Below are 18603 nucleotides of genomic sequence, written 5' to 3'. Positions count from 1 at the left end.
ATTTACTTTTTCACTACATGTGGATGATATGTAAGCCATACAAACACCCTAGATGGAGAATACCTGGGCTGAATGGCTTCCCATGGTCTGAAGACAACCTGTGTTGTAGCATTTTGTAACACTCCACTAAAGAGCTGTGTATTTTCAACTTAATGACTTTTCTAGCATCACAGTCGTTCAAGTCGATGCCACATATGCAACATTGGATACCAAAGATTTTCACTAGTCTTGCTCTTATTTATTTACAAGTGGCAGTTTTTATTCTCTTGAGATCATATTTGGACTTCCCCCTTTCCTCATGTCTGTATCTCCTTCAGAGAGACAGAAATGCAGCTGTTGTGCCGTTAAAATGCTCATTTCCTCTGTGGTTTGATTATTTATACGCTCTAGTGATTTGCATTGTGGACATGTTTGCGTGAAGTTGCAAACCTTGAAGTCTGAGTGTTCCATACCCCCATTCAGATCCCACTCCACATTCAGATATGTGGGAGATACCGCACGAGGAAGAAGTATGGTGCACTTTTCTCAGTAGACCTATTTTATTATGATTTGGCAAGTGTATCTGACACTTGAGGGAGAGCACAAGGTCTTCTTGCCTTTGTATTTGAGGTGTCTGCCTTTCATTTGAAGTCATCGCTCCTACAACATCATGCAAATTACCCTTGGATTACACCTCATGCGCATTGTTGCTGAGGGCCACACTGCTCATTGTTTAATTGAAGGCAAAAATTCTCACATTTAAATGCAAATGATACATGTCCATTAGAGTTGTCACACTTTTTTTCTCAAATCGACCCTAGAGGATTGACTTCCTTGCTTCTAATGGCAAGTAAGATACTGATGCTTGCTGTAATTTGATCAGTTGGTTGTGAAACCACAAGCCCCCCTCCCCACACCAATGCTGGTTCCATTCGTCCTTTGCAGCCACTCCCACTCAGCATATCTCAACACCTGCTCTTTAATGAAGGCAAACAGAGAAAGGGGAATAACCAAATGAAACAAAGACCATCCACCAACCCCTTTGGCAGCTGCAGGGAACTAGATCCAAGGTCATATGACACTGTTGAGCTAAGTCTCCTTGAGATTTTTATAGGCTGACTACATATAGTGATACACTACACATGTACAGATGGTTGACAAAGCGAAAAACCTGAATGAATGAATGAATGAATGAGTGGAGAAGTAAGGCTAATGCATATGCTTCCTCACAGGTGAACTACGTGGTGCGGTTAAGCAATGAACATCCAATCATGATCTGTGTCACGTATTAAAATGCTGAGCAGACCCATTTAATTCAGATTTTGTATTAAGATGGCAAGAGGAAAAGATCTAAATGACTTTGAAAGAGAGTCCATTGTTGGGGCACTTATGGCAGGAGCCTCAGTTACTGAAGCCTCTTTTACACAGCCTGTTCAAGGTGGGAATGTTGCAGCTTTATTCCACCTTGTTGTTCTGTGTGAAACGTATGACCACAGAATCTGGGCAGGCATTGTTGTTCTGCCTTTAAGCCTGCTGTGGAGGTACTAAAAGAGCCAACGTTTGTGTAAAAAGGGTGAGCCGGCAGGAGAGGTCACCACATAGTTGTAGTACATATTCACTGCTGTGTGTAATTTTGTTTTTTAAATTACATACTTATTTCATGTTCGTCAGTTGTGCCTTTGTTGTACAGCAATACAATAAATGCAGGTAACATTGACTATGCAGCGCAACATCTTGAAAAACAGAGAGAAAGAAATGACGGCAGCAGAAATAGGGAGAAGGATAAGCGAAAACAGACTTAAGTGAAGACGAACTGTACGTAAATGTCTCTCAATGTGAAGAATTCACAACATAACATAAAATTATTGAGGTTTGGTAAACTGATTCCATTTTAAAGTGACTTCACTCACAGAACCTGTGTAGAATTTTTTGGAAGTTACGAAGTATTAGCTGCTTAGCATGTTGGAATAGTGTGACCTGCTGAGGCAGTGTAATCAGGCAGTGCCTTCCTCCCATAACAAATAATTGCTGTAATGAACAAGTCAAAGAGCAGACTCCTGATTGTTTTTGGAAGATTATCATAGATGGGAATCCACCAGGTAAAATGCTAGGACACAACAACACAAGTCATTTTCACAATTAAGTGCAAGCAATTCAAGTGAAGTTTCTTGCTTTTTAATTGAGGGCAGACTGGACAGGGAAAGACCTTTTAATTGCTGATATTGATCAAATTGAAAATGCTCAGATCTGCTCAGTCCAAAGACCTACCATCCAGCAGTTGTTTCAGCAATGTTTAGAATTTAGGTGTAGGTTGTGTCATATCAGGGCCTTGCTCCTTGTAGTAAGGGCCAGGCAGTGAGGAGGTGTGGAAGAGTGTGACTTGTCTGTTGTTAGTGCCTTTCTTGTCTGTCTCCTGCCTCGACTTTGGCTGAGCTCCAGGCTGGTGTCAGGGGCCTGTAGCTGCTAACTAGGCTACTGTGTCAAGGCCCCTGGGTAAACACAGCAGCTGACTGGGACCTTCAACAGAGCCTTGCAAAGGAGAAGTACATGCAAGAGGTGCAGGAGGCTTTCCTTTCTATAGCCCACCTGCTTTTCAGTCTGCAGAGTCACTGTACTGCCTGCCAAAATCTTGTGTAGTTTATAGTAGCATGTGGCCAGGTTGTGTGTCAGCCAAGTTTTCAAACACAAGCTGAGCGTAATCATGTGCTCGTAAGAGAGAGCTGCCGGCAGAGGAGGAAGGAAGAAAAAAAAAAGCTCTTGGCTGCTACCCAGGAAACGTCACATTACGCTAAAAGCAATGTGTTCACAGCTCAGCTTCCAACATTTATGTTCTACATTCAGGGCTTCACATCCTCCAAAGCTGCTCACTTCCTGAATCACAGTCATCACAAGAAACCACTGGTAAGCAGTTTGTCTGTCAATGCCACTGGCTAGTAATCCTAAATGTTGTGCCACTGTACACACTGCTTTATATAGGAAAAAAACATTCCCACTACCATGAGCAAAGTCCTGTTTGTAATATAGTGATTCATTTACACAGTGGAGAGCAGAGGTATGTTAAAGAATATGATTTTCTTTTCTTTTGGATAACATCTCATCTGCAGATCAAGTGCTCAGAGCTTAGTGCTTTTTTGCCATCAAGCTTTTCTGGATTAAAAAAGCTCTGAACACTTCTTTAATATGTGCTATGTGTAGGAATATTTACATAAAGGAGTACAGTTAAACAAACTAAACAATTAGACAGAGGGGTAGAATTAAGAAATTTTGTTTTTATTCAGTATTGCATGCTGCTGCATGTTAAGGACAAAAAATTGCCTCAGACTGTGCACTTCATTATTATTATTAATTTATGTGTTTTGCTTTATGGAAGTAAAATAATTGAGAGCTTGTAATGAGAGAGTGGAATGGCCTTTTTAGATTGTTTACAGCACACAAGGTGTTCGATTCCCCACTTGAATCGAGTTGAAAGATTTGTATGGAATCATTGAATCATTTCAGATGACAAAAAACACATCAGGCTGTGACCTGGTAGCTGATCTGGTTAATAGACAATCACACTTTGAATAGTACTATGGACCATGTCAACTACAGTCAATAATTTCAAAAGCCATGTTAGTAAATGATTAAAGAATGGTACAGAAAATTGAATTATTAACAGCAGGGGCTACCATGAATGTAGGTTATTTTAAGAACTATATCTTGTTTGGCTTGAGGAGGTTATCAGAAATGTGGCTTCATTGTTTGATATGCTTCAGTGTGATGGAGCCTACAGTGCAGAATTTTTCCTTTATCCTTAATTATTTGACAACAGAATTTAATCTTGCCATGTCAAAATTAAGCACATGTACATAGTGTGCATGAGATCACATGGCTGTTTTCATACAAACATCAGCATTTTAATGTGGAAAATGGTTCAGTGGTGTTTTTGAAAGATTTGGATGCCCCAACCAAGAAGGGGCCAGCCTTGATTATCCTGCCATCTGGTCAAACAAAGCCATCTCAGATTTTCCTGCCCTAAATAAATGTGATTAGAAAACCTGGGGAAGCTCTATTCTTAAGTTAATATCTATACTAAAAATCTAAATATCTATTCTATTCTATTCTATTCTATTCTATTCTATTCTATTCTGTTCTCTCACAGCATAAAATTGTAATAAAATCAAATGCATTTGAATCCAGTGTTGTTTTGAAACAATCACTCATAAGTTGGAATGAAACATTAAGTTGTGAACATGAGCATGAGTGAGCATACACATGATACCCAAGTAGAGCTTTTTGCACTTCATGAAAACATTGTTAAAACATCCTTCAATGTTTGATTGAAACAATAATGGCATATAGGCTAGCTGTGCACCATACGAGCTAAATGAATTTAAATAAGGGTGAATGAATGTGAACCCCACATACTGTGCAAACAGCTGCTCACCTGTAAATCTGTCATTGGAAACTATGTCTTTGCATTTATTGGTTTTACTATTCTTAGTGTGTGCTTTTGCTGCTATTGTATTACATTCAGTACAGCCTGTTTGCTCTGTTATCTATATCATATCCTGTGATGCTGCAACAACCCAATTTCCACATGACAATCGTCACAGTTTTATTTCAACTGATCAGATATCTATCTATCTATCTATCTATCTATCTATCTATCTATCTATCTATCTATCTATCTATCTATCTATCTATCTATCTATCTATCTATCTATCTGTGTGTGTGTGTGTGTGTGTGTGTGTGTGTGTGTGTGTGTGTGTGTGTGTGTGTGTGTGTGTGTGTGGATAGATAGATAGATAGATAGATAGATAGATAGATAGATAGATAGATAGATAGATAGATAGATAGATAGATAGATAGACCAGACTTCTGTTGTCTTTTTATGGGCTCAGTTGCAGCATAGACTAGTATCAAGCAACCATTTCAGTTGGTTCTGTATCTTGAGGCGGTCAACAATTTAAATACCTAGTTTGACTATGCATAATAATTTACCTGACAAATATCATCTTCACTTAAACCAGCCTATGTAGAATTGTGACTTGCAGAGTAAATAACAGGATCTGTGTTTGTATGTGTCCTTAGGTAGGCTGAAGGAAGGTTATATATTTTAATACTGTATCCACGGTATTTTAATGATTAACCAATGATTGATAAGTCACTGCTGAGAATTAGACTAATCAATAGTACATTAACCAATAATTTTCTGAGTTGGTAACAACATTGTTTCTGAGGTTTTAGCTAATTTTCTGCAGATTAAAGCACCATGATATGATGTAGTGGAATTAACATTTTATGCTTACTTATATTGGCAGATGCAGAAATAAAATACAGCGCTTTTTAAAATACAAACGTTCATGGGCAGGGGTCTAGACTACTTCCAAAATGATCACATATGCAGTCATTTTTTGAGAGTGTGCAAATAAAAAATTAATGTTGTTGCAGTTGTGCGAGTGGCTCAGTTTGGGAGAAGCATTGTCCTGCAGAGCCGGAGAGCCCCTGCAGGTCTGGATGTTGCAATTACAAATCCACAGTTTGTAATGAGGCTTCAGCTAATTTGTTTAACATAAACAGTTTGATAACTCTACACAGTGGTGAACTTAATGTTATTAAGCTGATGTTAGCCAGGGAAGCTTTCCTCAGGTCAGCATACCTTGATAGAATTCACCACTGCTTGGACAGTGCTAGCTACCTACAATGAGTAATTTAAGCTTATCTATGCGAATGTCCTGAGAACCAGCTGTAACTCGGGGTAGCTGGCTAGCTTCAGTATGAATTTGTGAATTTTATCAATCGTAGTGGTAAAGATTTCATTCATTCACTGTTATGTCCAGATTAGAAGTTAGATTTCGATGGCAGGGCTTTTCTTTTGGTATCTTCCACAAATGCTGCTAATGTTAGTCCACAATCAATTTTCTTTTTTGACAGTTTTGATACATAAAATGAGTGTACATTTTGCTTTTCATGTGTGCATCGTGTAAGTATACATTTGTTCAGTTAAATGTCATTTAACGATGAAGCAAAATTAACAATGATTGTTATTATTATGCTTTGACAACACCTCAATAAACTGTCTAAGCGTGGTGGTGTATTGTAACCAAGTGACCTACTGAGAAAGCTGGTAGCACAAGTGCTACTTGTGGAATAGTTTGTCTGGGGCCGTGACTGGACAAAGTAAGAAAGCTACTGCTTACAGGTTTATTCCACTGCTGCCTGCTTCTCTTTGCTCTTCACAAATTTGTCGTAATGGTCAGGATGACCTCTCTGAAGATGGCCAATCAAATTCATAGTGTTGAAGGAATACCATTTGGCTTGTGGTCACGTGACCTATGCTGTGCAATCATTGAAAATAGCAACATTGCTATTAATGTCTGACAACCTCCACACCACAGAAATACTTGTGTTACATGCCAATAATTAAAGCATTATCTTTTCAGTTTCACATCAGCAGACATGTTCATTTCAGGCCAATATGCTGTTTCATTTTAAAGGGTTAATACTAATGGCGTGGTGACATTGCGTCCATATAGTTGCATGATTGCATGATTTCCACAGCAGTGGCAGTGAAATGACACTCAAGATTTGTTTTCCTAAATTTTGGTTTTATGATTCCCACACTCACCGTGAGTTTGGTGTCGTTTGGTTTCAAGTTTTTGGTCTCTCTGCTGTCTTTTGAGTGTCCAGTAGAGATGTCCTGGCTTGTCAGCCCCTCGAGATGAGCTCCAGATGCGTAACGGGCTGCACCATCCCAGCCCGAGTCTCTGGGGGGTATTGGCCTGTCAGAGGTGGAATGCCCCTGCACACTTAACGCTAGCTGAGAGGAAACAGATACCTCTGGCTCTAAACAGAGAAATCGCTCTCTATCGATTAGACTATACAGAAAGCTGTGAATTGCGCTTATGGTTTGAACATTTGATACTGCAGATTCAGAGAGATAGTCATAACACTAACTTCTCTGATGGAACAACCCCCCCTACCCCCGGTACCTCTCTACACCACCGCTGTACGCCACACAAAGAAGTCATTTACCCATCTGACTGCAGGCGTTGTGACCTCTGTCATTTCATATGTAATTAGAAGTGATGTGTCCTAATAGTAGTGAACGTTTTTTGTTGATTGTGAATGCATCAAATTCCCGGCCCTGTCAGTATAATGAGAATACATATAAAGGCCTATCAGGCCTGTGTGAGGTGTCCTTCTGCCATTAGCGTGGGGTTGAAGTGGATGCTTGCCCTTTGAAAGATGTTAGATATGCAAGGTATTTTTAGCCATGGCTTTTAACCTAGAAGAAAGAGCTATTAGCTGCTTACACCTATATGCTGCAGAATAGCTTTTTGCTCAAAGCTGCACTGATCGCAAGGGGCCTCCTCATGAATTACAATTCAGATTGTTTTGTCATACTTTTTTTGGGGGGGGGGGGGGGGGGGGGGGATTTGTTTGTGAAATGATAAGCTCTTTGCATCTGTCACTGTACACTTCACAGAGCAAAACCAATAGCTTCAAATCAAATTATCAGTGAAGGGGCACTGAGGAGGCCTGTGCAAGTCTGAGCATAGTTTAGTTGGAAAATAAAGTCTCAAAGGTCTTGTTTCTTATGAGCCTGAAACTCTACGGGAAAGGGTTAACTCGTGGAGTACTGTATGTGGTGGCACAGATGTGATTCACTAAAATGTTTGCTCTGCCTGTGAAAGGGTCTTTGAACCAATGAGTGTGAACTTCTGGCCACACCAGCCTATAAACGTTGCATTTGTGTGAGGCAGCGAAAGGGGCCAGCTAGTGTAATGGGGGATGGGGCCTCTGCCTGTGGAATGTGGTGTCTTGGTGAAAGGGCTGGAGCTGAACAAATGCAGTCAGTTTATTTGGCAAACCAGGCTTGCTGGTCACCAACAGACATGTTTACCCAGGAACTAAAAATGCAAATCCACCCCTTTCTTTCAGACATTGGTCTTTCGTGTTGGTTACGTGTGAATGAGTTGAGAAAGTGTGTTGCTCACTGTGCATGTTTTTCCTCTGCGTGTCTGTCAACTTGCCTATTTTCATTCTGTCTTTCTATCTGTTACGCTCCCCCCTCTCTTTTCCCTGTTTCTCTTTTTCATCTTTGTAATTGGAGTGATTAATGGAGGGAGGGGTGGTCTTGCCTGGAGGCCTGTTTTTCAGTGGCCTTTTTAGCACTGCTGAGGCTGAGGCAGGCAGCAACACGTTCTGCCTCTGGACGTTTAGCCCCTTGTCCCTGCCACTTTGTCTGTTACCTTAAAAGCCAGAAATCTCTTCTAGCTACAAACATGATGGGACACTCCGAGGCAGACGTGCCCCTTGGTCCTGTTCTCTGCCACCGGCCCGCTCTCATGTCATATGTGACCCTTTTTTTTCTTTTGCTCCATAACAGTTTTTAATGGGAGCAGAGATCCCATAGTGGATCTGTTTATAAGTAGGAACTCCGCCATATGTTCCCAAGTGGCACTGAGGTTTACTTCCCTCTTGTCGCACATGGTATTACGATTAGCCAGAGCCTTTGTTGGCGGTAGCGTATGGCAGCTCACCATGAGATCCTTTACAGTAGTTAGCAGATAAAGAACGCCATCCGCTCAGCCCGATTCCCAACACCCCTCACCCATCAACCCCTCCCCATGGAAAGAGGCACTATAAATAATTCCTGGAGTCCTGCTGTGGGATCAAGGCCTCAATTATTTGATTTGGATTAGAGATTGCTGCCCCCCACAATGCTCGTTTTTACAGGCATGCTGAGAGAGAGCAGATTCCCTTTCTTTGAGAACATGAAGACTTTGCAGATGGACAAAAACTAAAGGCATCAGGGCCTTGTTCTCCAATATTGTTTGAACAAAACTGTCTTTCCACTTTATATGTATCTTTCTGCTATAAGCATAGACTTAGTTCTCATCATAAATGAGTGGTCAAAAGATCAAAAAAAGAAAGTTAATCTACGAAACGTGCGTGTAGCCTTTTTTCTGCCTACTTGCCATTTATCACCATTGTTGGCTGCAATCCAGATTTCTGAAGGAGGCCTTGATTGTGATTAAATTACTGCCGCTGTGTCTGTTTAAGAGATTTCCCTCACTGAACTTTTTTGACAGGCAGCAATTTGGCTAAAAAAGATTAGTCCGTGAATGAGATGTTAAGAGTACCTGTGGGATGAGAGGGGCTCTCCTGTTATTGTGAGGTCCTGTTACTGGTGTACAGGAATGTTGGTGAATTTCACTGAAGTAAAGTCACCCTCCCTCCTGTGTCTTTTCTGGCAGAGCTCAGCAAAAACATTTTGTTGCTCTTAATTTACTGCCTAGGGTTGCTATAGGGACTGGCCTTGTATGTGCATGTATTTTGTTTTAATAGAAGTTTGGTCTGTCTGTTGACACTTTTTTTTGTGGTAGATAACTGCAATTTCATGAGTGTTTCCCATGGAAACCTTTACTGTGTTAGTTAAAGTTAGGGTGTCTTGTTGGAGTTAAAGGGGTTAGGTCACTCTGGGAGCTGTGATCTGCCCTCATCTCAGTTTCCCTGGCGTGGTGGTAGATGACTGAGGATGATGAGTATTGACGTGTGCTGTGAGATTGCGTCCGGAGGGGGCTGGGGACTTCCCTGTGTTTGCACATCCAGCGCTATTGATTTGGGCCTCCTGTTCAATGGCTGTGGCCCTGGGGACTTGATCTGTGGCGTGGAGCTGTGTAGGGTGGGACACAGAGAGCCATGACATTAGCTTGGAGCAGGAAGACAGGGGTTGAGGCATGGCTCAGGGCTAACAGGGCTCTAATTTGGCAGATACACGTGCCTCTCTTCATTAAGCTTTGTTTAGTTCACAGGATCGCAATGGAAGGCTGCAAAACAACAGCTGTTTTCAGGTTTACGCAACATTTTAAAAGAACAATGGTGTCACTTATTTTTTCTGCCATCCCACTAGCCACTGTCACCCAGCTTCTTATCTGTTGTCAGAAAATGACCTACTTCACACAGGTTCAACTATGCCTGCAATCCAAATGGCTGCTGACCTCTGTCAAAGCATGTGTGGAAATTTACTTGATCCAATTTTTCCACTGCTTTTATTATTATGGCATGAATCCAAAGTGGGCTTTTGCTCAATGGTTGCTATTTGAGCCCACCCAACCTCCTACTTGAAGAGTGAAGGGAAATCACATGATGCTTTTATTAAGAACAAGCCTCTTCATCTAATAACAGCTCCACTATCAAATTGGAGAAGTGCTGTCAACATCCTGAGCAATCAATGCCATCCATCCCCCACTCCCCAAGCAGCAGCCATTAACCCTTCTTGTTCCGACATGCCTGGTCTCGCTAAAATGGTGGCTCTACTCCAGACATCTTTCTATAATGGCTGCGTAGAATTACCCCCCAAGCTATGTATTGACTTGTGTTGTGTAGTTTGTCTGATGCAGATGGAGGGATATGCAAAGAATGTCAACTTGTTGGAAAGGGAAACATGTCCACTGTAATGTGTGACAATAATGTCACATGAATACACAATCCAAATGCATGGATTTCACAACTGGTGCACTCAAGTAAGCATTTTAGAGAACACAGAAACTGTATATCGAAAAATCCAAATCTCGAATTGCAGATTCATTTAATTTCATGATACAGTATGGAACAATGTAGTATAGAACTGCACAAATTATTTTAATGACAGCACTAGAATAATAGTGAAGGGTGGCTTGTGACCCATTTTTTTTAAAAATTCAATTTTGATTGGCTGTCAGCGATTCTATCATTTAATCAAATGGCTCTTCAAGTGATCCCCACGATATTGTTCACCTCTGTTGTGGTTAAAGTTATGGTGTGGACATCCACTTGAGTTAGAATGATTTATAAAATTAACCCCCCACCCCCACATAACCAGCTACAGCTCAGTTTTAGTCATCGCGACCTTATTCTTAGCCCTGATTCGGCACTGCGCCAGTCAGTCACGTATGGCCATAATGTGATTAGGCCACCCACCGCCTGGCCAGTAAAGCAACTGACAGCATGAGAGAGACAGAAAGGAAACACGGGCTGTTCCAAAGGCTTCTGTTTATCCCGCACCCAAAAAACACACACACACACACACACACACACACACACACACACACACACACACACACACACACACACACACACACACACACACACACACACACACACACACACACTAGCATGTGTGTGTGTAGCATCGAATGCATAGACGCAGGCGTGTTTAATGTTTTATTTGAATATTGTCAGTTCACTTAAACTAAGTGAGTTGTGGTTTGGATAAATATACTCTTAAATGTCTGCCTTTAAATCTGGAACGAAGAGTCAAAAATCTGTCCTGCAGTAACATAGTTACTTATAATACAGGTTCACAAACAGAGATGCATGCTTCAAACACTTAATTTGAAGCAATTCTGAATAATATCAGGCAAGCCAAGCCTTGTATGTCCCTGTCATGTAGATAGGGTGTGGGAATTTCTTTTTTAAAGTCTTTTCTGGGTGGAGCACTGGATGTGATGAAGGGGCTGAGGTGACTGATCATAAGGAGTGGTCCCAAAACATCAGTATCCACTCTAACTTGACAAAAAGCAACATAGTGTTAACATTCCTAAGCTGACCAAGGTCCCAATTCAAGAGCCAACATGTCTATTCATGGTTAACGACCTTCATGTTCCAATTACTGTGCTTTTTCTGAACCAGCTAGAGAAGAAGACTTGTTTTTCTATAGATGCAGTTGAACTTATTTGTGTTATGACAAGTGACAGCAGAATTTACTCTCCCAGACCCCAGATACTTTGTGCTCACATAGCAGTTAGTCACATGTCTGTTGGAGCAAACTTGAGTTGATATGTTGTTTTGTTAATGTAAATTTAATGTGTAATTGCTGGAACAGAAAGCTGTCAGTGTGAGAGCTTCTAGTCTGTGCTGTAGTTAAACAGTTTGATTCTGTGGAATCAACGTGACAAACATTTTGCTGTGTGAATTTCAAGATATCAGGATAATGCGTTGATAGTTAATTGTGTCCTCACCTCCCGTCTCTATCTCAAACACCATTGTTTGAAAGTAGCATCTGAGATTTGCTGCAGTAGACTTGTAGCATCATGCAAATTGTGGCTGAGCTTTCCAGTACTTTTTGCACTGAGCAAGGATAAAAGCTTTGGCCTCTGACTGCAGTGCACTGTGGCATGTAGTCATTTGACAGTTGCATGGCGACATTCAAAATGAAATGTATGTTCTACATGATCAGTGAGAGTAATAGTTCTGAACTACCATCTGAACCACTGAAGTATCCATCTAGATCTGTGTAACATCAGTGGTAATTGAATTCACTTGAAGATGGGACAGAAATGACCTAGTTCTGTATCAAATCTTGTTTGGCACCGGCAGCTCAGAAAACGTAGTTAAAGCAGAGGAGAGGATGGAGGAGTAAGCCAGAGTCTGACACTGACTGGACAGTGACGCTCTGTCCCTTCAGACTTTTGTTTTTGGTGGAGGTTAGGAACACCTTGACCCCTGAGCTCCCATAGCACAGAATGTCCCTTAGGGAGGCATGAGCGTATGTGTGTGTATGCATGTGTCTGTAGGTGTGCATATGCTTTGGGTGTGGACACATTTCTATTCACCTAAGAAATGTAACACCAGTAAACCAGCAGCTACTGCTTGCTCTTTTGTAGTTACATCTGATTCTAGGGAGGTGGGAGTTAATTCTAGTGTTACAGGGCTTGTAATAATTTAATTTGGATAAGGGCGTTTTGTTAAATGATAGAATTTAGGGTTTAGGGTTTTCTCAGTCGAGACATTCACCCACACACAGGTTTATCTAACTATTCTGGGAAAAAAAAAAAAAAAAAAAAACGGTATTTATATTCTGTACATAGGAGTGGAATTGCACTTTGAAAGATTAGCAAAGTGCACTGGCTAACAAGCAGACTGATGGTGCTTCCCATGTAGCTTTATGGCTCCTTGCTTGGTTACTGACAGTGAGATTACAGTGTTGACCTCTGGTACAGTGGTATCGGGAACATCCAGCTTGTTATAAAAGGTGCAGAATGCAAACTTTTTTTCATGCAGCAAGCATGTGAGATTATACATGGCTGCAGTCTGAATTATCTTCTGTTATAATCATTTATAATGGTTAAAGGTTAACAGAGGAGGTCAAATTGTGTGCAAAGGTCTATAAGTCCTTCAAATGCATAGCACATACTGTATATTTAGCAACATGATGATCCTGTCGTAATCTCTGTGACATATTATAGATAATGCAAGTTAACAGCAAAATGTATTTTTGATAAGGAATGAGCTTTGTTTGTTTTAACACAAGATATTTGCTGAAAAGCCAGTGTGATAGAATTATAGCTTTTTTAAATGGCTACATCTGAAAATGGATATAACAAATCTACTGGTTTGTCTCTGAAAAATAAAAAACATTGGACTTCACCTATTAATTACTTTCTATTACTATTACATACTTTGCATTCTAGAAAAGTAGCATTTAGGAAATAAACTTTTCATACTAGTTTGGGACAGAAACTACATTTTTTTACCCATGCATCAGTGTTTTCAATATGCAAATTGATTTCCACCCTTATAAAATTGGACCATTTTGTAGACTTTTTTGTTCCAGTGTGTAAGAGAGGTTGCTGGTTGTTCTCCATGGCAGATATTTTTTATGTAACAGAAGTCTTCATGCGCTTAACTCGACAAGTGAAAGTGTACCATTTGCTGTGGGTTTGCAGGTTGGTGGCTGATGAGTATTTGTTTAGGGTGTATGAATGTTGACAACCATTACACGTACAGAGAGTGAGAGGGTGAAAATGACTTGCTCTCAGGGGCCTTGACAACCTTTGCCCTGCCAGCTCTCGTTTCAGGCCTTGTAATTGCCACTGACCAATGGGCTCCCGTTTGAAACTAGACCCTGGGCTACAGCTATTAACGTCCCCCCTCCAAACGGATCTTGTTTTGATTCCTGATGCTTTTATAGGTTTTGTCTTTAGGAGACATTCCTGGTCGGCACATACCATGCACCCCTTTCTGCCCCTATTTTCCTTCCTTCCCGTCTTGTGGGGCCATTGCCCCCCTTCCTGCACTCACAAACATACACGCAGCCATGATCAGCCTTTGCACTGTTTGTGTGTGTATGTGTGTGTGTGTGTGTGTGTGTGTGTGTGTGTGTGTGTGTGTGTGTGTGTGTGTGTGTGTGTGTGTGTGTGTGTGTGTGCGTGCGTGCATGTGCGCTAGAGCTACTGACCAGCCCACCCTCCCCTGGCCCCTCCTGACAGCCAGCTACACTCCATGAACTTGGCCACCCGTCACAGCTGCGTTAAGATTGAAGGATGGGGGGCCCTTGTATCCAGCTGGGTCGGAAGACATGGGTGGGGGCAGGGCAGGCCCAGATGCAGATGGTTTAGGTCAAATGGAGATGTTTGAGGATGAAGGGGGAGGGGGACACAGGAGCTCAGGGGCACAATAACTCCAGAGGTTACTCCTCCAACCTCTGGAAAAATGCACTCTTGGAGTTTGAGTATATATTAGTTTTCATGTGTTTGTGTTACAGAAAGTTCGGCAGTTGTTGTAACTAGCTCAGAGTTTACTCACTTTTTCCATCCGTCATGAACTTTTTGACCTACACTCATTGTCAACCTGATGGGATCTTGGTAAAAACCAAATAAACAGCTGTTTTTGAAAAAAAAAAAACAGGTCAGCTCTTGCCAGGAACCTCATTGATGTAATCTTTTTCTCTCTCTCTGCCCATGTTTCTTCTCTGTCATGATCACATAAAGGCAAAATGTCAAAAGGATAATCTTAATTGTAGATCATCGTGCTACTTTTGAAAGACTCATAGGTAATGAAATGAGACCGCTACAGAGAAAATCCTCTCTGAACATGTTGCAAACCACTTTCTGTTTGGTTACTGACCTTATCTGTGTTTTCTCTCTTATTTGTTGTAGAATGGGAGTGCAGGCTGGGCAGATGAGGCTGACAGTAGCAGAGGAAGAGGAGAGGCCTCCAGAGACTTTGCTAAGGTAAGCATTTGGAGACTGATCATCAGATGGCAGTGGGCTCAGTTATTAAATAACCAAAAATGAAACAGTTGCCCCAGTTACATAATAACACTCATTCTTATGAACGTCAAACTAGTGCAAATTGTCAATAAGTGAACCTTTTGAAGCATTCTCCAGACTGACGGATGCATCATGTTGTCTCACCTTTTCTGTTAAAAATTGCACGTGAACACACCACAAAGATAACAGCCAATTCTCAGGTGGCCATCACCATGTATGTATGGTATGTTCTGTGCCTATATGAGAGGAAATAACCAGTCCATATTTGTAATGCACAGAACATTACATTACATTACATGAACCAAACAAAGTAGGCAGCTATTTCCAATTCTTCCAATGACAATTTAATATGTTGAATTGACCAAACAACAGTAGCCAACAGTGCCAGACACACGGGAAGGTGACTGTTGGCTACATGCAGTGTCCAGCAAATAAGTTGGTGCACATTGGCCCTAATAAGGTACTTTTTTCCCTTTCAGTTGTATGAACTGGACAATGACCCCAAAAGGAAGGAGTTTTTGGATGACCTCTTCACCTTCATGCAGAAAAGAGGTAAGAGTACTCCAGAAATCCGCATTGTATTAAGAAGCAGATGCTTCTTTACTTGCGCTCCAGATTTTCCTTTACTTAAGTCAGATCCAATGGTTTGTGTGTTTAGTTGGGATTTAGATGAGATTCAGATGAATTCTCTAAGTACATTATAGGCATTTTCCATGAACATGTTTCCCTTAGTGTTATACTTTAGTGAAAATAGTTTTTGTTGAAGTGTGATTTTTCATTTGGTACCTGGCTGAAATGTCTGAGTTTAGCTCTGTAGTTTCAGGCTTCATATCCTTTCAATGTAAATTTTAAATTTAAAACCACACACCTATACTTAAGTTAAGTTAAGTCTCTGCTTTAAATCCTGTAGAAGTACCTTTGAATTATGACTTGCAGTTAAAAGTTGCCACAGATGTGACATTGGCTCAAGTTAATTTCACACCCTCTGCCTATGTGGAAAAAGCAAATACCACACGACTTCCATTTCTTAAGATTCATTTCCTGTCTCGGTGTGAGGAGGGGTTGCTATTTTTTACAGAGCATCTGGAATTTCGCTATAGACTGATTGGTGTTAGGACTGCAGTACAAACGGGTCATACATACTACACATATTCATACAGTTGTTAGAATGCATATAAACCCAACAAAAAGTACAAATGCGTACATAGTTCTTTCTTTTGCAGCTCTGGTCTTCCAACATGGCTGTCAAGTGTGCCATGTCACTGATCAACTCAAAAACATGCTGTTACTCTCACTGGCTAAGAAATCCTTTACTAATTCCTTCCCCAGAGTAAAGGCCTTAAAGGGTCAGCAGGTGAGGTCTGCCTCTGTTGATCCTGTGGTTCTGCAGTATCAGAGCCAAGAGGATCTGGCAGCGGCCTAACTTATTTAGTTGGCCAACAGCCGGGGAGGCTCAGCTGACTGTACTGCTTTGACACTGTATTCAAGACCCCACTGACCAGAGCGGCTAATGTACTTAGGCTTTTATCAGACAAATCTGTTGCCAAGCAAGTTACATAGCTTGAGCAATACCTCCCAAGGTGAATCACAATGTTATTACAGTGGTACATACTTTACATTATGTTTTGGCAGGCTATGATGAGCGATGATGGTCTGTGAGTGTGTGTGGTTCATACTTCATTATGTTTTGTCACAGACTATGATGGGTGATACAATATGTATGCAAGTGTGTATATGATGCACAGTTTGTTTTGTCAGACTGTGACGGATGATGGTGATGGTGCATGCATTTGTGTAGCTGGGTCCATGTGCGTCGACATGCATGTGTATGCCCTTGTACGCATATGTTGACGAGCTCACGTTCACTTGAGCAGCAGCGGCTTTGAGTGTCTGGTCTGGCCTGAACACCCGGAGGTCTTGTTTGGAGGGTGATGAATTAAGCCAGAGTCAGAGAGAGGGAGGGACAGAATCTGTCAGGGCCCTGTTAGCATCTTTGTCCAGTGGCAGACGCTGGGAGTGGTTGGCTGACCCTTTACTCACGCTGGTCAGACAGAGGAATCCATCAAGCTGACTAAAATGCCACCTGACAGCAGATAACTGGCTGATTACAGTGCGCCGCATCACATCATTTTCACTAAATTAGGATTTACTGAAAGCCAGGAAAAAAGGTAGACTTTAAATTGAAAAAAAAAAAAAATTAATCACCCTAGTGTTGTGCTTTGTGTAACATACATATAGTATGGAATTATAACATTGATTTGACAGAATAATATGTTTATTCAATTAGCATAATTAGCTTATAAATCCACCTCAGCTTAAAGCAAAGAAAACAGCACACTGATTCACTGATAACCGTATGAATTAGAAAATTAGAACAGCTTTCATTTATGTTTTGTTTAACTTGCTTAGTTAAATTACATTTCCAGAGGGAATTATAGTGAGTGCAACTGGAATCGGCTTGCATGGATCGAGTTCCTGTAATATCTTAGCACAAGTGACCAGTAGCGAGGAGTACAAGGGTCAGTGCATGACACGACAGCAGTTTTAACAAATATAGCTGTCTCCAGCCTGCTTGTCTCATCGTGTGAAGCAAAGGAAAAAGGGATATATGGCTGTATGGTTCTTCAAGTGTGGATGCTGGATATGACAGAGATGTTGCTTTGACATTGGAGACCTTATGCAACCATTGTACAAGAGGGTTGGGTATGCTTTCAGCTACTTGAGAGTGAGTTCTTCACCCTTCTGTTAAGACAAGAGTCACTTGGCTGACCTCAGTCTCTCAACCAGGAGTCTTAATCACAGGGAACAAATTGCTTGGCTGGATTCCCTTTTTGCTGTTTGCAGATGAAGCGCAAGACTTGTCAAGCTCATGTTGATGGCACCCTCTAATTACTCAGTGTTTACACCTGCTTCCATTTCACTTCATCGAGACATGGGTCAAGATTATTTCACTTTTTTTAAAAAATGAAAGAGTATGCCTTTTTATTTCAATGTCACTATGTGGACAAGAGGGGGATATCAGCTGGTGAATGGCAAATGCCAGCCTCTTCATTTGACTGACCTTACAAGCAGAATGCTGGAAAACACTACCTCATTTTCTGAAGTGTGAAGAAGGTTAAGTGAAATCCAGTGGAATCTCTTGATGGAGAGAGACAAATGGTGAAGTGCTTTTCCCACCTCGTTGTGGGGGCCTCAAGGCCTTGAGAGGAAAGCAGCAGCGGAAGGAAAACTTACGAGGGATTCCCATTTCCTGCCTCTGCACTTAAAAACAGGCAGGCGTGTGTGTGTGTGTGTGTGTGTGTGTGTGTGTGTGTGTGTGTGTGTGTGTGTGTGTGTGTGTGTGTGTGTGTGTGTGTGTGTGTGTGTGTGTGTGTGTGTGTGTGTGTGTGTGTGTGTTTTAATGGTTGAGGAATTTTAGCAGCTGTCCTAAATCCTGTCTGTGCTTAAAGGGGCCCATTGATAGGACTCTGCATCACAGAAATGGCAGAAGACACACATACAAATCCCTCTCTACCTTTACATCCTTGGCTCTTCTTTCGTTGCTGCCTACGCCAACATACATTGCTGGACTCCTTTCACGTTCACCAGTGACCACTATTC

At 41.3% G+C, this 18603-nt stretch overlaps 1 protein-coding gene across 1 annotated transcript in view; it reads left to right on the top strand.

Annotated features, from left to right (window-relative positions):
* LOC139331692 (AT-rich interactive domain-containing protein 3B-like) overlaps positions 1–18603 on the top strand; it is a 51656-nt gene that overhangs the window by 11638 nt on the left and 21415 nt on the right. The window contains exons 3-4 of the mRNA XM_070963325.1: positions 14890–14964; positions 15483–15555. Coding sequence (XP_070819426.1) covers positions 14890–14964; positions 15483–15555 — 148 coding nt within the window. The remainder of the gene's footprint in view (positions 1–14889; positions 14965–15482; positions 15556–18603) is intronic.

The sequence above is a fragment of the Chaetodon trifascialis genome, chromosome 1, assembly GCF_039877785.1.
Source record: "Chaetodon trifascialis isolate fChaTrf1 chromosome 1, fChaTrf1.hap1, whole genome shotgun sequence".
Taxonomy (NCBI): domain Eukaryota; kingdom Metazoa; phylum Chordata; class Actinopteri; order Chaetodontiformes; family Chaetodontidae; genus Chaetodon; species Chaetodon trifascialis.
The sequence above is the reverse complement of the archived record's forward strand: the minus strand, read 5'-3'. Positions and strand labels throughout refer to the sequence as shown.